We start from the raw sequence: 22,654 nt of genomic DNA on the forward strand, positions 1-22,654 counted from the left end.
AGCCAATTTGTACATATCAATGGTCAGATAATCAGTTTTACATGTTGGTGGAGGGATAAATATTGACCAGGATACCGGGAGAATTCCCCTGCTCTTCTTCGAATAGTGCCATGAGATCTTTCATGACCACCTGAGAGGGCAGACAGAACCTTGGATTAACATCTCATCCGAAAGACGGCACCTCTGACAGTGCAGCACTCCCTCAGTACTGGCATTGAAGTGTCAGCCTGGATTTTGTGTTCAAGTCTCTGGAGTGGAGCTTGAACCCACGACCTTCTGACTTAAGGGCGAGAGTGATACCACTGAGCCACGGCTGACGCTGTTGATTTTGTTGCTATGGAGATTTTCAGCTGTGGGACCGCGAGGCCGTGCCGATGGTGCTCATCCTGTCGCTGTGATTGAGTGCCCTAGTGACCTCAGTTAAATGGTGACTACATTACAATGGTACTCAGGAATGACACCAACCTGAATTTTTAAACTTCACAGCTTCCCCCAATGTCCTTGTGGGTGAAGGAACAATATGGTGACAATAACTAAGCCACATAGTTAAGGAGGTCCAAGCAGCAATCCCTGGTCTGTGCTGAGTTAGCTGATCTCAACCAGGCTGGCAGCTGAAACTACAACTGCCCTCAGTGCCAGTGGGCTAGAGAGGAGAAAGATCAGCTAGGGTTCTCGCTCCTGATCTCTAGCCAACGATCCCCGGCGGAAAGTCTGTGTTGCAGATGTTGGACGAGAACAGGCTTGGCCTCCACTCGGGTGAAAATGGTCACACGGGGAAATCATGGGAGGGCTGCCAGTCTCCATGGAACTGCAAATGGAGCGCCTTCCGGAGAGCAGGCAGAAAACAGACCAAACAAATGGGAGACCAGTGTAGAGAGAAGAATTGTACAGGGCTCGGAGAGGTCTGTTCTCTGAAGGCATCAACTTAGGAAAGTCCATGGAAAATTACCCCTGTTGTGTGGCACTGTGTGAGCAGATGTTTTTACGATGTTTTATGGCTGGTTCTTCCCTTTTAATTTTTTTCAGCCTTTCTGACGAGGATGATTTGGAGGAAGAGCACGTGACAAAGGTTTGGAGGACAGAAGTTGCCTAATCCAGATGTTTTAGTAATTTGTGCTCAATATACTTCATCACAAAGGGCTCCGTATCCTTTAACAAGTGCCAATGATCAATTTGGAACCATTCGCTTGAACTAATTGAATCCAACCAGCTTCAGCTGCTGCGGCTTGTGCACTAAAATCATCTCTTTCTACAGCAGTTAGTCTTTCATTAACAAATATAGCTATATCTCTTCCTTTCTCTCATCATTCCTGAAACACTCACAACCTTTAAGCTGGATTTCACCATTTACATCCAACCAGCTTTCAGAAATATCTATAATATCTAGTTTCTCTAGCACTGCATAAGACTGAAGTTCTAGTATTTGGTTTTTGATACTTCTGGCATTAACATAAAAGCACTTTAAAGGTCCTCAACTTGCAGGTTTGAGATTTTTTTCCCTTAAACCCTTGATCTTGACCTTCGTCTTAATTGGTATTCTATCCTGGTTAATCTCCCTAAAGGAGCTGCACACACAATTGTGTAATACAACCCCAGGCTCAATTATCATAGAATGGTTACAGTACAGAAGGAGGCCATTTGACCCATCGAGCCCTTGCCGGCTCTTTGTAAGAGCAACTCAGTTAGTCCCATTTCCCCGCTCTTTCCCCGTAGCCCTGCAAATTTTTCCCTTCAAGTACTATTTTTAGAAAACCACAATTGAATCTGCTTCCACCACCCCCTCAGGCAGCGCATTCCAGATCCTAACCACTTGCTGCGTAAAAAAACTCCTCCTTGTGTCGCCTTTGGTTCTTTTGCCAGTCACCTTAAATCTGTGTCCTCTGGTTCTCGACCCTTCCGCCAATGGGAACAGTTTCTCTTTATTTACTTTATTTAAACCCTTCATGATTTTGAACACTTCTATCAAATCTCCTCTTAACCTTCTCTGTTCTAAGGAGAACAATCCCAGCTTCTCCAGTCTATCCACGGAACTGAAGTACTGAAGTTCCTCATCCCTGGAACCATTCTAATAAATGCTTCCTGCACCCTCTCTAAGGCCTTCACATCCTTCCTAAGTTCGGTGCCCAGAACTGGACATAATGCTCCAGTTGTGGCCGATCCAGTGTTTTATAAAGGTTCGTCATAACCTCCTTGCTTTTGTACTCTATGCCTCTATTTATAAAGCCCAGGATCCCGTATGCTTTCTTAACCACATTCTCAACCTGTGCTGCCACCTTCAAAGATTTGTGCACATATACCCCCAGGACTCTCTGTTCTTGCACTTAGTTTTAATCCTGGAGTAGAGAGGAGAAAAGCCAGCCAGTTTTTTCGCTCCTGATCATTATCCAGTGACACATGCTGGAACATGGGGATGTACGACCATAGATGAGGATAGGTTGAAGCTAAACTGTGATAATCCCTCTGCTCCACAGTCTTCGAGTCTGCAGACACTCATTGTTTAGGCCTCCACGTGAAGAATGGCCTCTAGGGTAAGATATCAGAGAAAGGTTATTTCCCTTAGGAGGAGAATATTGGAGAGATAAACAATGGAACAAACATGGCAAGTTTGCCATAAAAAAATTATACAGAAAGTAATGGGTACTTGGAGTTAAGATCAAGCTGTAACCTCATTGAAGGGTTATGGTGAGATTAGCAAATGTATTTGATAATCATCTCAAACCCCCCCTCCCCCACAAGGAGATCACTGCCCAGTAATCATTCCGTTTACCCATTCTTCATGTGTGAGCCTTGGTAGACTATTTTTGGAGGGCAGATTCTCATACTCCCATTGTCACTGGACGTCCACAACCAGCAGTAGTGATCAGGAGAAGGACACTTTCTGGTTATTATTTGTTACCTTGGCGCTGAGGCCAATTGTAGCACCCCTACCATCCCCCTCGCTGCGATCAGCGAACTCAGCACAGACTGGGAATCGAACCTGGCACCTTCTACTCTGTAGTGCTTTGTACCTCACCACCTGGTGCAGGTCCTCACAAAGCCATGGATGGTGCTGAAACTTTGAATTTTAGAAACTCATTTATTCTGGGGAGTTGATGGGAGCAGCTTAATTACAATCCCATAGGGAATTACGTTGTCCCACCATGGCAAAAGTAGACGACCTGAGATGAGGAGAATTTTTTTTACGCCGCGATTTGTTATGATCTGGAATGCACTACCTGAAAGGGTGGTGGAAGCAGATTCAGTAGTGACTTTCAAAAGGGAATTGAATGAATACTTGAAGGGGAAACATTTGCAGGGCTATGGGGAAAGAGCAGGGAAGTGGGACTAATTGAATAGCTCTTTCAAAGAGCAGGCACAATGGGCTGAATGGCCGCCTTCTGTGCTGTAAGATTCTACAAAGTGTGTGAGTTCAAGGCTAGTTTGTATGTGGTAATCATCATGACTGTTATCATCAGACGGGGGTCAAGTGTCTGGTAACTTGGGCAGGATTAAGCTGCCGTGAACTAAAAGACAGTCAGTAAGCACCAAGAGTGCTGAGAACTGAGAGCACCCACTGTCTTTGAGCTGACCTCGTACTATTTCTCTGTTCTCAGATCTATTACTGCAGTCGCACGCACTCTCAGCTCGCTCAGTTCATACACGAAGTTCAGAAAAGTCCATTTGGCAAAGAGATCAGGCTGGTGTCGCTTGGGTCTCGGCAGGTACGTAATGGAAAGGGCTGGTCCACACCTTAAAGTCTTGGATCCACATAGAATCATAGAAAGGTTACAGCGCGGAAGGAGGCCATTCGGCCCATCGAGTCCGCACCGGCTCGAAGCAAGAGCAATCCAGCTAGTCCCACTCCCATGCCCTAACCCCATAGCCCTGCAAATTTTTTCCTTTCAAGTACTTATCCAGTTCCCTTTTGAAGGCCATGATTGAATCTGCCTCCACCACCCCCTCAGGCAGTGCATTCCAGATCCTAATCACTCGCTGTGTAAAAAAAAAGTTTTTCCTCATGTCACCTTTGGTTCTTTTGCCAATCACCTTAAATCTATATCCTCTGGTTCTTGACCCTTCCGCCAATGGGAACAGTTTCTCAGTTTCTCTCTATCTACTCTGTCTAAGACCCTTCATGATTTTGAGCACCTCGATCAAATCTCCTCGCAACCATCTCCGTTCCAAGGAGAACAACCCCAGCTTCTCCAGACTATCCACGTAACTGAAGTCCCTCATCCCTGGAATCATTCTAGTAAATCTCTTCTGCACCTTCTTTAAGGCCTTCACATCTTTCCTAAAGTGCGGTGCCCAGAACTGGACACAATACTCCAGTTGCGGCCGAACCAGTGTTTTATAAAAGGTTCATCATGACTTCTATACTTTTGCACTCTATGCCTCTATTTATAAAGCCCAGGATCCTGTATGATTTTTTAAACGCTTTCTCAACCTGTCCTGCCACCTTCAACGATTTGACCACATATACCCCCAGATCTCTCTGTTCCTGTATCCCTTTTAGAATTGTGCCCTCTAGTTTATATTGCCTCTCCTTGTTCTTCCTACCGAAATGTATCACTTCGCATTTTTCTGCATTAAATTTCATCTGCCACGTGTCCGCCCATGTCGCCAGCCTGTCTATGTCCTCTTGAAGTCTATCACTATCCTCCTCGCTGTTTACTACCCTTCCAAGTTTTGTGTCATCTGCAAATTTTGAAATTGTGCTCTGTACGTCCAAGTCATTAATATATATCAAGAAAAGCAGTGGTCCCAGCACCGACCCCTGGGGAACACCACTGTACACCTCCCTCCAGTCCGAAAAACAACCGTTCACCACTACTCTGTTTCCTGTCACTTAGCCAATTCTGTATCCATGTTGCTACTGCCCCCTTTATTTCGTGATCTGTAATCTTGATGATAGGCCTACCATGTGGCACTTTATCAAACACCTTTTGAAAGTCGATATATATCCAATCAACTGCATTGCCCTCATCTACCCTCTCTGTTACCTCATCAAAAAACTCTTATCAGGTTAGTTAAATACGATTTGCCTTTAACAAATCCGTGCTGGCTTTCCCTAATCAATCCACACTTGTCCAAGTGACTGTTAATTCTGTCCCGGATTATCATTTCTAAAAGTTTCCCCACTACTGATGTCAAATTGGCTGGCCTATAGTTGCTGGGTTTATCCTTACACCCTTTTTTGAACAAGGGTGTAACATTTGCAATTCTCCAGTCCTCTGGCACCACCCCCATATCTACAGATGTTTGGAAGATTATGGCCAGTACCTCCGCAATTTCCACCCTTATTTCCCTCAGTAACCTAGGGTGCATCCCATCCGGACTGGGTGACTTGTCTACTTTAAGTACAGCTAGCCTTTCTAGTACCTCTTTATCAATTTTTAGCCCATCCAGTATCTGAACTATATCTTCCTTTACTGGCAGCATCTTCCTTGGTAAAGATAAATGCAAAGTACTCATTTAGTACCTCGGCCATGCCCTCTGCCTCCATGAGTTCATGGTTCTAGTGCTTTGCTGGAGTGCCATTAGCAGAGGACTTGGAGCTCGGTGCTGCTTCTCAGGTGGGGAATGTCTTGTGGGAAAACATGCCGAAATTGGGAATAGAACCAGGCTGCTCCTAGTGGGTCAGTTTTGCCTTTTATTTAAATTGGGAGGCCAAGATGAAAGGTTGAGGCCCATAGTGCAGGACTTCACCAGGGCTGAAAAGAGTAGGTGAGGAGTGTTAATTGCCTATCAATTGGGACTCTCTTGTATCCATTGATATAAGAGCTTATCTGGGTTGTGGGGTGTGTGTAATATTGATCTCTGTGAATAAAGAAGCAACTGAAGACTGGGCTCTAGTATTCTATCCTTCACCACCTGGCTATCCAATTTATTACAAGGAGATGTTGTAAATCGGGAAGTAGTGACTCGGTGTTGCCAAGCCACGGTTTTAAAGGCCTGAAGATTGTAGGAGGAAGGGAAGACTGAGGGAGTCCAGGAGCTCACTTGTATTCAGGTCCTGCAAAAGAATGAGTTTGAGATGGTGCAGAGAGTCTTGGCTTAGATACAGGCAGGAGTTAGAGCATTTAAGGACTGTGCTTGCAGCTCGGGAGTAACAAGGGGAAAGACCAGAGGAGAATGAGTATTGATTAAACTAGAAAAGGGAAAGGTTTGAAAGAAGTCACTTGGCATGCCTTGTATTCTCATCTGTCTTCAGGAGTGGTGGGTAGGGGTGATGTTCTTCAGCTTCATCTATCCCATCTTTCCATGTTCACACCTCGGCTCAGACTCTTGCTTTCCCAGTTAGAGGAGAGCCACGTGCTGAGGGACTAAAAGTGGGGAATGTGATGAATCTACAGGCAAGAACGGAAAAAGCCTTAACTTTTTTTTCTCTCTCCTCTTTCGTGACGGAGCTGATTCTTCCCAGACACCAGCAGCCCTCCAGTACCTCACCAGGCAGTGAGAGTCAGAGGGCTGTTCCACCGTGGATGGCATCACAACCAAGCTCAAGCGTTTCCTCACCTGGGCGGTGTCACTGGGTAGTGATGGGGAGTGGGGAGCGGGGAGCAGGAGCCCTGACTGACGTTTGTGTTTTTTTCCCTCCTGCACTAACACTAGGAGAGCTGAGGTCAGTTGTAGCAGCAACTTGGTGCAGGCTGTGGGGTCTAACTTGATTACTTCTCTGGGCGGTTTCTTTATCCACTCATCCATTGAAGGAGCTCTTTTTATTTAGTTTATACACGTAACTTTAACCTGTCTGTAACCTTTTTTGAAACTTGTGTTGAAGTCCAGCATCAAATGGAGAGTCATTGGAGGCTCGTCTACACTATGACTCTAATGCTCTTATTTCCCGCCTTCAGTAGATGATCTAACAGGTCACTCAATACAGGAACGCAGCCAAAAAACAGTTGAGCTGACCCACTGAGAGTAGCCCAGTCTAAGCGTGTTTTGTTAAAACATTGAATTCATGTTTTTCTAAATAAACTCCCCCTGTCTCTGTGTGCTTCGGTAGTTTATTACAATTCCAGCACCCAGGCTCCATCTGGTAATGGCTAGTCTGTGTAACAGTGACCGGATAAAAGAATATGTTCCTTTTTTTTCGGCTCTTCCTCCTCTCCTCCCCTCGCCCTGAAGAACATGTGTGTAAATGATGAGGTGAGGCGCCTGAGATCGGTCCAGCTGATCAACGACCGGTGCCTGGAAATGCAGAAGAACAAACGCGGTGAGTGGAGCTTGTATTTCTCTCCTAAAAACTTGTCTTGTTGAATTTCAGTCTAATCTTGAGGGAATTTCTGCACCCCTCTTAAAAATGGAACTGTTGCTAATAATTATTTTCGTCTTTATCTCGGGCCAAATGTGCTGTTTTACAGAATTAGTGCTAGTCTGTTACTCCCCTGCTCCTCCTGGCAGGTTCTCTCTCCTCTTTCAACCTCCCATGTTCTTTTGGACGTGAACTCTTGTCCCTCCTAAGCTGCAGACACACCACACGACATTCCCTTTGCCCTCCCCACATCCTTGACATGTTGAAACCAAGACTTGTAGGAACCCACAGGATTGGGAAAGGTTGCTGTGAGCTATCTAGTTGGTTTGAAAGTTCAAACGCTGCACATTATACTTATACCCCTCAATTTTTTAAAAATTTGTTCATGGGATGTGGGCGTCGCTGGCGAGGCCGGCATTTATTGCCCATCCCTAATTGCCCTTGAGAAGGTGGTGGTGAGCCGCCTTCTTGAACCGCTGCAGTCCGTGTGGTGAAGGTTCTCCCACAGTGCTGTTAGGAAGGGAGTTCCAGGATTTTGATCCAGCGATGATGAAGGAACGGCGATATATTTCCAAGTCGGGATGGCGTGTGACTTGGAGGGGAACGTGCAGGTGGTGTTGTTCCCATGTACCTGCTGCCCTTGTCCTTCGAGGTGGTAGAGGTCGTGGGTTTGGGAGGTGCTGTCGAAGAAGCCTTGGCAAGTTGCTGCAGTGTGTCCTGTGGATGGTACACACTGCAGCCACGGTGCGCCGGTGGTGAAGGGAGTGAATGTTTAGGGTGGTGGATGAGGTGCCAATCAAGCGGGCTGCTTTGCCCTGGATGTTGTCGAGCTTCTTGAGTGTTGTTGGAGCTGCACTCATCCAGGCACGTGGAGAGTATTCTGTCACACTCCTGACTTGTGCCTTGTAGATGATGGAAAGGCTTTGGGGAGTCAGGAGGTGAGTCACTCGCCACAGAATACCCAGCCTCTGACCTCAATTGCTTTTGCCAAAATATTATTCAGTTCCTTCTTGAATTTGGTGACTCTTGGGGCTGGATTTTCCTCAGTGCGGGGGTATTCCGGCAGGGCGAGACTTCCATCTGTACCTCCAATGCTGCTGCGACCCACCCCATTCTCCTATTTTGGGGTTCATTACCCACGTGTGGCGGGCTCCAAGGGTGGAATCCTGTCACCAAGTGGGAGTCCATCAGTGTCATCGAGGAAATTCCAGCGTTGCTGCAGCAGCACATGAGGCTGCGCAGGGCCTTCCAAAGGTACAAGAGCCTGGAAAATAACAGGAGCTGTCGCCTTGTCGGCCTCGGCAGAGACTGAGGACTAAGCAAGTAAACGGGTGGGGTCTAAATTGCTCACCACCCCGTTTTCCTGCTGTTTCCGCCGCTAAACCACCTAATTTCAATTTTGGGCAGGAGAGCAGAGGAGAATCCAGCCCTTAGTGTCTCCCTGCTCAGTCCTTGCGGTACACGCGCTGCCCTCCACCTTGAGCCCAAGGAAAAGGAAAATCTAATGATGAGACTATCCATACCAGGACCTCATGCTCACCGGCATTTTCTATTGGGTGATGACTGGATTTCGATGTGTTGGATTGCATAGGAACAGGCCATTCAGCCCCTCGAGCCTATTCCGCCATTCAATTAGGTCATGGCTGATCCGTACCTTAACTCCATCTACCCGCCTTGGTTCCGTGACCCTTAATACCCTTGTTATTTTACCCTTTCTAGTCTGAGTTCAATCTTTGGGATGTCGCTCCTCTTTGAGCTGCTCTTCTCCGGCGGTCCAGCTAACAGCTGCCAAACTCATCCAGATTGATGCTGGCTGCTTCTCCTGAAACATTGTACTGGGGACTGAAGAGTTCAATGATTTTCTGTTAGTGAATCGTCTGCCCTAGTGCAGTGTCTTTACAATTCTGAAGTGATTTAGACTCTTAATAGTATAAGTTCACCTTGTCTGGTTGTGTTTTGTGCTATTAAGAGTTGAGCACAGTGTGACCAGCCTGTCTGTCTAGAACCTTCCACCTGACAGGTATCATGTTTGCTGAGCAACTCAGTAAGCCCATTAACTACTGCGAACACAGCCTGGCAGTTGAGACTGGGATCTTCAGGTCTGTAAGACTCAGCGCTACACTGGGCATATTTTACAGGTGTACAGTCACATGGAGCCCATCCTCATTTAAACAGAGATATGTAAGGAAGGAGCTGCGAATACTGGAGATCTGAGATAAAAACAGATTACACAGCAGGGCACTCAGCACGGGAGGGAGAAAAGGCAGATTACTTTTTGTGTTTAGATCTTTTGTCAGAGCTAATTGAAGCTGTCCTGTAGGGGGCAGCAGTGCCACACGTCCCACATTATCACCACTCTTGTTTTCTGCTCGCCTCCTGACGATGCACTAACTTTGGGAAGAGGGGACAGGGGGGAGGGTGGGAGCTCCTGCAGTAGGGCGGTTCCTTTAGACGTTCATACCCCTCTGTTACTGTGATCGCGTGACCACATGTGAACCTCGATGATATTTGCACCATTCGACTGTGATCTTGTCCTCACCTCACATACACCAGCCAGTATTCTCTGGCAGGGATCGGGTGCAGGAGCCCTAATTGACATTTTCCTCATCCTCCCGAGCCCAGAGGCACTGAGGCCAATTGTAGCACCCTTACCTGCTGCTGCTGACTCAACATGGTGCAGAACTTGAACCTTGACCTGGTCCATATTATATCAGGCAGTGCCCTTACCCACTCGGCTATTGGGAGAGCAGTCGCAATGTCCTGAAACGGGTTACAGAGCTATAGTAATCCAATTGAGGGATGTGGTTAATCCTATAATCCACAGGGGCAAAGCTCTCAAGCAGGTTAAAGAAGAAAGAAAGAACTTGCATTTATACGGCGCTTTTCATGACCTCAGGACATCCCAAAGGGCTTTACAGCCAATGAAGTGCTTTGAAGTGTAGTCACTGTTGTAATGGAGGGAATGCGGCTGCCAATTAGTGCACAGCAAGATCCCACAAACAGCAATGAGATAAATGACCATATAATATGTTACAAATGTTTTGGAGTCCTTTTCTGCCACCAACCTTTATTCTCATGAAAGTTTCTCTGAGTTTTTACACACATGATTTGATAATGCCTCTTGCTTAGTACTTTGTTGCGTCTGGTTTGTAAAGAGATGATTCTAATTTATTAATCGTTGAATTGACTGTAAATGAGAGTGAGGGAGGTTTTCTTTCACTGGAAACGGTGTCCATCGGGTCCAACAAGCCGCTGCTTTGAGTGAAGGATGCGCGGTCAGGTTCGAGGCGAGAGCTGCTGTCCCAATGACGTTTTTCTATTAGCTGACAGAAAGGGCAGCGGGGATGAGGAGGAGACCCCGAAACGGAAACGCAAGAGCCGAGTGACTTGCCCATTCTACAGCTATGAACAGATGCAGTTCCTGCGTGATGAGGTGCTAGTGGAGGTGAAGGACATTGAGCAGCTGGTGTCGCTGGGGAAGGAGATGAAGGCGTGTCCGTACTACGCCAGCCGCTACGCTATTCCGCCAGCGCAGGTATGGGGAAGGTTCACAGCATTAACAACATAGCTTGGCCACAAAATTAAACCCCAGGTTTTTAAAATTCGTCCTTGGGATGCGGGCATCACTGGCAAGGCCGGCATTTATTGCTCAACCCTAAGAAGGTGGTGGTGGGCCTTCCTCTTGAACCGCTGCAGTCCATGCGCTGAAGGTTCTCCCACACTGCTGTTAAGTAGGGAGTTCCAGGATTTTGACCCAGCGACAATAAAGGAACAGCTGATATATCTCCAAGTTGAGATGGGGTGTGACTTGGAGGGGAACTTGGAGGTGATGGTGTTCCCATAACATTGCCGTTCTTGTCCTTCTTTGTGGTAGAGGTTGCAGGGGAGGGGAGTTGCTGCAGTGCAATCTGTAGATCGTACATACTGCAGCCACAGTGCACCATTGGTGGATGTTAAGTTCAGTGGCAGTAGCACAGATGAAGTGAACTGCTCTGTCCTGGATGGTGTTGAATTTTGAGTGTTGCAGCATGCGCGCCATTTAGGTGAGTGGCGAGTATTCCATCATATTCCTGATTTGTGCCTTGTAGCAGAGAGAGAGGCATTGAGAGGTTCGGTGGTGAGCCACTCATTGCAGACTACCCAGCCTCTGCCCTGCTCGTGTAACCACACTGTTGATGAGATTGGTCCAGTTAAGCCTCTGGTCAATGGTGACCGCCCCCCCAGGATGTTGATGGTGGGGTGGGTTCAGCAATGGCAGTGCCGTTTAAGGTCAAGTGGAAATGGTTGAGCTTTCTTGTGTTTGAGATAGTTGTTACTTATGTGATGCGCATGTTACCTGCCACTTGTCAGCCCAGGCCTGGATATTATCCAGGTCTTGTAGGCTGGCATGGATTGCTTCATTATCAGAGGATATGAACACTGCAATCACCAGTGAACAGCCCCACCCCTGATCTTGTGATGAAGGGAAGGTCATTGATGAAGCAGCTGAAGATGGCTGTGGCTGCAATGATTTGTCTCCAACAACCACAACCATCTTCCTTTGTGTCAGGTATGAATTTAGCCACTGGAGGGTTTTCTGTTGATTTTGTTTTTTCTTGTATATAATGGCCCACAGCGCCTCCATAGATACCCACTTTTGGGCAGCTAGATCTGTCCTTAGTCTATGCCATTTAGCACAGTAATAGCGCTCTTGGTGGAGATGTTGGTTTTCAGTCTTCACAAGGATTGTGCGGTGGTCATGGACAGACGTGTCTGTGACAGGCAAGTTGGTGAGGGTGAGGTCAAGTAGGTTACTTCCTCGTGTTGGTTCCTCACCACCTGACGCAGGCCCAGTCTGGCAGATCCTTCAGGACTCTGCTAGCTCGGTCAGTCATGAGCCACTCTTGATGAAGGACATTAAAGTCCCCACCTAGAGTATATTCTGTGCTCTTTGTTCATCCAAGTGATGTTCAACATGGAGGAATACTGATTCATCAGCTGATGGGGAGGGTGGGGTAGGTGGTGATCAGCAGGGGGTTTCCTTAACCTTGTTTGACCTGAAGCCATGAGACTTAAGTGTTGAGGACTCCCAGGGCTACTTCCACCTGACCATATGTCACTGTGTCCTCACCACTGGTGGGCCTATCCTGCCAGTGGGACAGGACACAGGGATGGTGATGGAGGAGTCTGGGATAATGGCTGATAAAAATGATTCTTTGAGTATGACTGTGTCAGGCTGTTGCTTGTTGTTCTGTATGACAGCTCTCCCAACTAAAGCAGCAGCCTCTAGATGTTATTGAGAAGGACTTTGAAGGGTTGTCTGGGCTGGGATTATCTTAGTCTTCTCCTGGTCTAAAGGTGTTATTTAAAAATTGGTCCTCTTTCTCCAAAGTGAAAGTTGCTAGGTGATTAAAAATGAAGCATTTTTGTTTAGTTTGAGCTGAGTGATGACTGTCCCTTTAAATCCAGTGACAATACATAAGGCAGCTGGTTTAAAACTGGCAGCAATTACAATCCACAGCCCAGCCGCAGGACTGCGAGGTCAGTCGAACTGGTGTTTTTTTGAAACGTAGACTTGAGCCAAGTCACTTTGAAAGCTGACCACTTGTGTGGTTTGTACAGTTAGATGTGTGACAGCTGTTTCTCTCTCCCAGCCCCTGCCGTCACTTAGTCTGAGGGGTCCTACGGTCAATCAAAGTGCCTCAAATTGCTTCCCCTGCTACGATCGACTAGCTCGGCACAGGCCGGGGCTGATGCCAGGAGGTGTTTCTGGTTGGCGTAGCTCAGCGACTGTTTGTTTCTTGTGGGTTTTATGAAGTTGTGAAATGATTATTGCAGCACTGTTTTGGTGGGGGGGGAGGGTGTTGAAGCAGACGTTTGGATAAAAGTGGACAGTGAATGAACTCTGTCCCTCTCTCTCTGATGGTTTTCACCTGTTCCCTCTACTTCTGACAGCTGGTGGTGATGCCATACCAGACGCTGCTGCACAGCTCGACCAGGCGGGCATCCGGAATCAAACTGAAGGGGCAGGTGGTGGTAGTTGACGAGGCGCACAACCTGATCGATACCATCACTGGCATTCACAGCTACGAGGTGACGGGGTCACAGGTGGGTACTGCCACAGAGAGACTAGGATTGTGGCCATTTGTGTTCAGTCATTGTTGTCAGTCCCCTGGCAAATCAGGAAAATAAAACCATCAATATGGACTGGAGCTGAAATTGTCCTGGGGCAACACTTTAGACAGCGTACTATCGCCTGGCTGCTAATCGGCTCAAGTGGGTTAAAAAGAGTTTTCTTGCCCCATTTCCATCTGCCTTCTCCCACAAATTCTCTACCTTCCTCTCCTCACTCTGATTGGGATACAGTTCCATGGGCACCACTCCAGTGCATCACCCAAGTAACCCCGTATAAGCCTAGACAGTGAGGGGCAGTCGGCTATTTAACCCTGAAGGGCATAACCATCCTTCACATAGGCACTTTTCTGGGGGGCGGGGGGAGGTCACCGATGAATAGTAATAAGAAATGAGCACTGTGACTGATTTTGGTTACTGCCTCCCTGCTCGGGGGTGCTGGAACCGATTATAAGGCTCCAACCATTGCCCAGGCTGAGATCAGCTAACTCGGTACAGACCAGGCGCCATCCCTGGGGCTTTGTCTTCTGTACGACATGACTGCTGACCTGGGCAGCAGCTTTGCTGACTAGGCCCTTGTTGGAGCTTTATTTTATTTCTTTACGAACAAAGGAGGCGCCCACTATATTTCTTCAGTGACCATGGCCTAACGGGTCAGCACCATGAAAAGAAAGATAGACCTACATTTCTATTGTGCCTTTCACAACCTAAGGGCATACCACAGTGCTTTGCAGTGAATTACATTTTTTTTTGAAATGGCTGCTGCATTACAACAGTGACTACAATTTGTGCACAGCAAGATCCCACCAACAACAATTTGACAATGACCAGATAATCTGTTTTAGTGATGTTGGTTGAGGGACGAATATTGGCCAGAACACCAGGGAGAACTCCCCTACTCTTTTTCGAAATAGTGCCACAGAACCTTTTATATCCACCTGAGAGGACAGACGGTGCCTCGGTTTAACGACTCAATCGAAAGACGGCACCTCCGACAGTGCAACGCTCCCTCAGTACTGCATTGCAGTGTCAGCCTGGATTATGTGCTCATGTCTCTGGAATGGGACTTGAACCCACAACCTTCTGACTCAGAGGTGAGAATGCCATCACTGAGCCTTGGCTGACACCTGTTGGCTGACATCGGAGCCTCGAGGCTAGGTGTAAAGTTTACATCAGGTTCTATGAGTTTACCTGTATCTCAGGTTGCTGGTACTGCTCACCCTGTCTGATTCAGGGCTTTACCCACCAGTGAGCAACAGAGCTAAACACAGTCCTTTCCAAACCACCAGGCCCACCAAATTCAAACAGGACAAAGCAGCGAATAAGAAATAGTAACACAAATAGGGCTGGGTTGCCTGAGCTTTGAGGGCAACATGTACTCTCAGGCCACAGGCTGAGCTGCCCATGGCCCTTCAAACCCACTCCACCCACAGCCCATATCTGAGGGACTTCTTACCCACCACCATCTGTTAATGCTGTATGGTTCCTTCCCAGTTCCTGAGGAATAACGAGCTATTGCTATCTCCAAATCCTCAGTACCCCTTCTGAACAAATAGCAAAGCGGCCTCTTTTAAAAGTGTCAAGGTGTAATGGGTGATTATTGTTAAACCACATGGCTATTGTAGAGTGTTATTTGGCCCATCAAGTCTGTGCCACCCAGACTAACCCCACCCTATCCTGCTCACTCCCCATACCCTTTAATATCATAGAGTCATAGAGTTATACAGCACGGATAGAGGCCCTTCGGCCCATCGTGTCCGCGCCGGCCATCAGCCCTGTCTACTCTAATCCCATATTCCAGCATTTGGTCCGTAGCCTTGTATGCTATGGCATTTCAAGTGCTCATCCAAATGCTTCTTGAATGTTGTGAGGGTTCCTGCCTCCACAACCCTTTCAGGCAGTGAGTTCCAGACTCCAACCACCCTCTGGGTGAAAAAGTTCTTTCTCAAATCCCCTCTAAACCTCCCGCCTTTTACCTTGAATCTATGTCCCCTTGTTATAGAACCCTCAACGAAGGGAAAAAGCTCCTTAGTATCCATCCTATCTGTGCCCCTCATAATTTTGTACACCTCAATCATGTCCCCCCTCAGCCTCCTCTGCTCCAAGGAAAACAAACCCAATCTTCCCAGTCTCTCTTCATAGCTGAAGCGCTCCAGCCCTGGTAACATCCTGGTGAATCTCCTCTGCACCCTCTCCAAAGCGATCACATCCTTCCTGTAGTGTGGCGACCAGAACTGCACACAGTACTCCAGCTGTGGCCTAACCAGTGTTTTATACAGCTCCATCATAACCTCCTTGCTCTTATATTCTATGCCTCGGCTAATAAAGGCAAGTATCCCATATGCCTTCTTTACCACCTTATCTACCTGTTCCGCCGCCTTCAGTGATCTGTGAACTTGCACACCAAGATCCCTCTGACCCTCTGTCTTGCCTAGGGTCCTCCCATTCATTGTGTATTCCCTTGCCTTGTTAGTCCCTCCAAAGTGCATCACCTCGCACTTTTCCGGGTTAAATTCCATTTGCCACTGTTCCGCCCATCTGACCAACCCATCTATATCGTCCTGCAGACTGAGGCTATCCTCCTCGCTATTTACCACCCTACCAATTTTTGTATCATCAGCGAACTTACTGATCATACCTTTTACATTCATATCCAAGTCATTAATGTAGACCACAAACAGCAAGGGACACAGCACCGATCCCTGTGGTACCCCACTGGCCACAGGCTTCCAGTCACAAAAACAACCTTCGACCATCACCCTCTGCCTTCTGCCACTAAGCCAGTTTTGTATCCAAAGTGCCAAGGCAGCCTGGATTCCATGGGCTCGTACCTTCTTGACCAGTCTCCTGTGGGGGACTTTATCGAAGGCCTTACTGAAATCCACGTATACCACATCCACTGCGTTACCCTCATCCACACGCCTAGTCACCCCCTCAAAAAATTCAATCAAATTAGTCAGACATGATCTTCCCTTGACAAAGCCATGTTGACTATCCCTGATTAATCCTTGCTTCTCCAAGTGGAGACTAATTTTGTCCTTCAGAATTTTTTCCAATAATTTTCCTACCACTGATGTTAGGCTCACTGGCCTGTAGTTCCCCGGTTTTCCCTACTCCCACCCAGTCTAATCCCCCTCTCCTGCTCACTCCCCCCACCCTTTAATATCCCACCCAGTTTAATGCCCTCCCACCCAACTCCCCACATCCTTTAATGCCCCCCCTCCTACTCACTCCCTCACATCCTTTAATACTCCACTTTTCCAAGCAGCTGTCTAATTCCCTGTTAAAGGGATTTACAGGCTGCTGCAACAACAGGTTGTGACAGGAATTTCCACATTCTAGCCACCCTCTACATGAAGAAATGATTTCTGTTTTTCATATGTTTAGATTTTGTGAACCAAGTGGGGGAGATATTAGCTTGTTGCATGGGCTACCAGATGTGCATGTGTTCAGTGGCACTACCTGAGATCCATGAATTAAATATTGTTCCCTTTTACTAAACTGAGAGTCCTGGGCAATGGGCCAGTGTCCTCTGGTTGAAGAGTAAGGGAGATGAAGAAGCAGCGGTTCAAGAAGGCGGCTCACCACCACCTTCTCGATGGCAACTAGGGATGGGCAATAAATGCCGGCCTTGCCAGTGACGCCCACATCCCGTGAACGAATAAAAAAAAAAATAGAGGACGACAAGCTTGACTTTTAGAGGCAAAATGATTAAGTGTAAGTGTGATAATCCTGATTTCAACACAGAAGCAAAGTTCAGAGAACACTGACAATGGATAATATCAATAAAGTAGAGACCAGTGCAGTTGTGACAGGTCAGAAGAAGCTGGAGATGAGGGCGATCGCTTATCAGATAAGAAAAAGAAAGAAAAAACTTCCATTTATATCGAGCCTTTCATGACCTCAGGACGTCCCAAAGTGTTTTACAGACAATAAAATACTTTTTAAAGTGTAGTCACTGTTGTAATGTTGGAAATGCGGTGGTAAATTTGAGCACAGCAAGATCCCACAAACAGCAGTATGATAATGACCAGATAATCTGCTGTTGGTTGTGTTGATTGATGGATAAATATTAGCCAGGACACTGGGGCGATCTCCCCTGCTCTTCTTTGGAATAGTCCTGTGGGACCTTTTACATCCACCTGAAAGGGCAGACAAGGCCTTGGTTTAACGTCTCATCTGAAAGACGGCACCTCTGACAGTGCAGCACCCCCTCAGTACTGCACTGCAGTGTCAGCCTAGATTTTGCGCTCAAGTCTCTGGAGTGGGACTTGAACCCACAACCTTCTGCCTCAGAGGCAAAGACTTGAACTAACTGAGCTATGGCTGACACCTACTGACCAGTTTCCTCTTGTACCCTGTCCAGGAGTGGGGGAGAGGTGTTGGTTGAGCCTCCACAGATCCGCCTGGTATCCAGGCAGTCTTGTGACTCCTTTGTACCCGACTGCTCCCTTTTTCCTTTGGTTGGAACAGTTTCTGGCTGTGTCCTGTTTGTAAACCTGCCACTGGGAAGGCGCTAGGTAAATGGGAGCGTTGTACGGGGATCTCTTTGATTCTCCGGTGAGATGTGAGTTTCTTCATGTTTTATTGTGTTTTTCTTTTCTCAGTTGTGCTGCGCTCACTCCCAGCTCTCTCAGTACATGGAGCGGTACAGGTAAGGTCTGATTCTGGTCTCACAAATCATGCTTCCATCTTCTCCATTGTGACCTGTTAACTCTGTTTCGACAATGGATTGTGGAGGGTCTTACACAGATTTAAGGAACAGTGGATTGTTCATTTTTAAAATTAGCCCTTTTTCCCCCCTCTTTCTGAACCAGTTCCACAGGCACAGGGCACCGTCCAACGATTCACCCAAGTGACCACTCCCTCTGCGTGAGCCTAAACTGTGAGGGTCAATGAGCTATGCAACTGCAGTAGCATCACTCAAGCCCGTTTACTGAATTAACCACGCAGTGTGGTCGAGTCATCTACACCACAAGTGTCCCAGGTCTCCGCTGAGTTGGCTGACCGCCACAATTGGCCTCAGCGCCCTTGCCCTGGAGGGAGGGACAGAATTCAGCCAGACTGTTTGCTGTCAATGACTGTCCTATGACACGTGTGTGTGTGTGTTTGAGAAAGAGACACAATCGGGCTTGAGTGATGCTACTGCAGTTGCATAGCCCATTGACCCTCACAGTTTAGGCTCACGCAGAGGGAGTGGTCACTTGGGTGACTCGCTGGACGGTGCCCTGTGCCTGTGGAACCGGTTCAGAAAGAAGAGGGGGAAAAAGGGCTAATTTAAAAATGAACAATCCACTGTTCCTTAAATCTGTGTAAGACTCAATAGAAACAAATGCAGTCTTTGTAGCTCAGCCCTGTTAGGGTTTGAATGTCTTTATACTGTGCTCAGTTTTGGTCCCCAAGCTGCGATCTGACCGGGGCTCCGTGTGATTTTGGCAAGAGATTTTCTGACCTGTATTCACTTGTCCCAGTGGAGCGAGCCTTTGGCTCAGTGGTAGAATCCCTGGCTCTGAGTCAGAAGGTGCAATGTTTGAACCCTGCTCCAGATAGTCTCGGCACTGGAACTCTGACTCCGAATTCTGGGTTGCCATCCAGCGGGATACTCGTGTCCAGTGGGTGTAGGTGCCCCCTGTCCTCATCGTCTGGACTTGTGGGAACCCATAAAACCCTCCCGCCATATAGGATTAAACACCCTATCGGCTGGTGTAATGATGGATATGGCCATGGAAAGAGCGTTCACATCAGGGCCTATTAGACTGTTAATCAGCCATTGAATCCTTCCACTTCTTCACACTGTTCTCCAAGGGACGAGGAGGAAGATATAAAAACAACAAAACGTACCAGCCATTGTTTGTTACTCTCCTCTCCACCGTTAGCTATTTCTAAACCGTCTCTGTGTGCTTTGTATGTGATACCCCATCGCTTCGATGTCTCGACACCCTTCCTTCCCCCCCCCCCCCCCCCTCCTGTATTTAGAGTCCGGTTTGATTTGGTTTTGGTATTTGTTCCTTAGTTAGGGACAGTAGGGGCCCCAGCCTGGGCCACTCCACTCACTGTTCCACCCCGCAGTGTGACCACTCAGTCAGTTCACAGTCCATATCCCTTTCACATTATGTGCATGGTTTTATCAACCAGGATCCTGATGAATCTAATGAAATTAGCCCTTGGGTGATGGACAGGATGTAAAGTGGTCTCATGATCCTGACGACAGATGTTTTTCTTCCGATGCACAGAACCAGACTGACAGCAAAAAACCTGATGTACATCAAACAGATCCTTTACATCCTTGTTAATCTGCTCCAGGTTTTAGGAGGTGAGTGTTTTTTCATGCTTTCCTTCAGTTTAAACTTTTTTTCTGTCAGACTAGTGCTCATCAGTGTGATGGATGTGGGTGCTGGGGAATGGAGCACTTTCCGTTTCAGTCATTCTGCACTCTCGGGCCAGGTTACAGTACAGTTCAGACGCAACATAAAGCCCCCTCTACCCTGCCCCGCCAAACACCCCCTCTACCCCACCCCGCCAAACGCCCCCAGGTCAAGTACAGCATGGGATAGATACAGAGTAAAACGTGCTCTTCACTGCTGCTTCCAACACTCCCAGAGCAGGTACAGTACAGTTAGACACAGTGTAAAGCTCTGCCTCAACAACATGTCTCAGCCCCAACCTCAGAAGACTGCTCCCTCGTGCTCCATTTCCCATTCAAGGCATCCTAGGCCAGTTAGTTCCTAATTCGAGAAAGTTTTCTGCTGTTGGCCTGTGACTTCTAGGAACTGGAGAGAGACTGTCCAAACTCACATCACCTGGGACCTTTACAGCCAGCAGGTAGAGGAGACCTTCCAGCTGTCTGGATTGAACCCCCGTGTCTCACCCACTGCAACATCGGGTTCCTCCCTTTAATGTCTTTTTTATTGTTAGTGTTTTCTTTGTGGTTTGACCTTTTTATTAACTCTCTTATTTTATGATTAACCAGGAAAAGTTGGACAAAATCCTAACACGCAGAAGATTTTTCAGGGAGGTAGGTGACGGAACACTTCAATATTTTGGAGTACTCTAAGCTTCTTACTTTGAACATGATGGAAAGACTTTCTCTCAGGGTGTACCCAGCATGCATGTTATCCCATCACTTGGGCTCCCCTGCCATTCGGTTCCAATAGGTGTGGAAGCTACACCGGAGGCCAATGAAATTAGGAGTAAGGATGGCCTTTCTCAGGAGATTTTCAAGCCTGTACACTCTGGTATATATTTAGTGAAGCCATTGTACATTTTGACTGTCTGGTGTAGTTGTGAGTGGAGGATATTCTGGCATTAGCTTCCTTGGCATGGCTACGTCTGCCCCAGGAGCAGTGTGTGTTGGAAGGTTGAGGTAATCCATTGTCTCATTGGAAAGGTCGAGGAGTTCTGCCTGAGTCGTGGCCCTATTGGGTGGGATCACTATCCTTGGTTTAAGGCAGTTCACTGCTGCTGGCCAATTAGTCTCCTGAGAGTGCCTTTGGTGTTGTACAGATCCTTGGTCCGACCCTGTCTGGAGTACTGTGTTCAGTTCTGGACACCGCATCTCAGGAAAGATATATTAGCCTTGGAGGGGGCACAGTGCAGATTCACCAAAATGATACCAGGGCTAAAAGGGTTAAATTATGAGGACAGGCTGCATAAACCTGGCTTGTTTCTAAACCTTGAGTTTAGAAGGTTGAGGTTCTGATCTAATTGAGGTGTTTAAAATGATAAAGGAATTTGATAGAGTAGATACAGAGGAAATTTTTCCTCTGGGTGGGGGAATCCAGAATGAGGGGACATAATCTTAAAATTAGAGCTAGGCCATTTAGGATTGAAATTAGGAAGCACTTTTTCACACAAAGGGTAGTAGAAATCGGGAACTGTCTTCCCCCAGAAGGCTGTGGATGCTGGGTAAATTGAACGTTTCAGAACTGATATTGATAGATTTTTATTTGGTATGGGTTTCAAGGGATAGGGGGTCAAAGGTGGATATATCGAGTTGAGGTACAGATCAGCCATGATCTGATTGAATGGTGGAACAGGCTCGAGGGGCTGAATGGCCTCCTCCTAGTTTCTTGTGCTGAGAGCCCCATGCAGCATGCAGGCTGGCAGAACTCTCACTGATTGCTTCTCATAGGTGCAGCTCCCCACTGTAACAGAGCACAACACTCCCGACAACAAACAGGCGAGGAAATATCGACCGGATACATCCTAATCAGAAACAGTGATGTTCAGCCTATGGCTCAAACTGGGGCGACACGAGGCCGTACCTGGAGGTACAGTCTTTTTTTTTACACATCCCATGAACGAATTAAAAAAAAGATTGTACCTCCAGATGTGGCCTGATGGGAAGGCATAACCTGGGCCTAGTGTAGCTGGGAACCTCTTCATTGCACCAGACTCTAAATCTGCTCAAGGTATATGTTTCTGGGGGTGTCCCTTTGCACCGGACTCATTGTTGCAGCCTCACCTCAGGCTGAGAAGGTTAGTGTGACAATGGGGGTCTTTGGATTCCCGTGAGTGTAGGCTCTGCGGGAGGCTGGTGGGATTGCCCTGGTCTCCGTTACTAAGTTACAGTGGGCTTCGCTGGGAGGCCATGGTCTGGGCTACAATCGCCGGATTCTGGACCACCCAGTAGTAGTGCCTGGTGTTAGAGAAGATTAGTGTTGCTTCTTTGGGAGCCAGAGGTGCTGCAGGTACATTTTACGTCTTCTGCCTGCCCAGGGAAACCTGGAGGATGTGGATTTTAAGATCTTAGAATAGTTGGGCTCAGGTCTTGACTGAAAATATCTGGATTGAGTGAGGGGAGGCAGCTTACCTTTAGCAGTGGTATTTCCAGGTCTGTACATTTAGTGCAATCTGTCGGATATTACTCTGATTTTTGTTCAATAAAGAAACCTTGACTTCAAATCTCATTCTGCTTTTCTCTCCCTCTCGACTTTCTGAAGGTACAGAGCTTCAGTCCATCAATGATTTCCTCTTCCGTGCTCAATTTGACAATATCAACCTATTCAAAGTAAGTTGTGTTTATATGTAATACATTGAGGGGCCCTGTTTAATGCTGCATCCTTTCCCCATCCCCTCCATTTTTTTTTTCTCCTCTCCTGATGGTGCTGACTTTTGCAACCCAAGTGTTGGTTCAGGCTGAGACTGGGTCTGAACCGGGGGCCTTCTGCTTTCTGTGGATTGCAGTGCACCATGCCAGTAGGCCTATTTGTTTAATTCTCCCAAAGTGGCATATACCACCCCTGGCAAGAGGGCAGCAGTAAAGCTCCCTGGCACTGCCTGCGTGGCTGCGTATGGGATGGGCTG

At 47.4% G+C, this 22,654-nt stretch overlaps 1 protein-coding gene across 1 annotated transcript in view; it reads left to right on the forward strand.

The window, feature by feature from the left end:
- Positions 1-22,654, forward strand: part of ddx11 (DEAD/H (Asp-Glu-Ala-Asp/His) box helicase 11) — a 99,468-nt gene that overhangs the window by 32,971 nt on the left and 43,843 nt on the right. Inside the window, exons 6-14 of the mRNA XM_067999940.1 lie at positions 1,027-1,069; positions 3,594-3,701; positions 7,111-7,198; positions 10,561-10,772; positions 13,172-13,324; positions 17,956-18,002; positions 19,582-19,661; positions 20,319-20,363; positions 22,291-22,358. Coding sequence (XP_067856041.1) covers positions 1,027-1,069; positions 3,594-3,701; positions 7,111-7,198; positions 10,561-10,772; positions 13,172-13,324; positions 17,956-18,002; positions 19,582-19,661; positions 20,319-20,363; positions 22,291-22,358 — 844 coding nt within the window. The remainder of the gene's footprint in view (positions 1-1,026; positions 1,070-3,593; positions 3,702-7,110; positions 7,199-10,560; positions 10,773-13,171; positions 13,325-17,955; positions 18,003-19,581; positions 19,662-20,318; positions 20,364-22,290; positions 22,359-22,654) is intronic.

This window comes from Heptranchias perlo, chromosome 18, assembly GCF_035084215.1.
Source record: "Heptranchias perlo isolate sHepPer1 chromosome 18, sHepPer1.hap1, whole genome shotgun sequence".
Classification (NCBI taxonomy): domain Eukaryota; kingdom Metazoa; phylum Chordata; class Chondrichthyes; order Hexanchiformes; family Hexanchidae; genus Heptranchias; species Heptranchias perlo.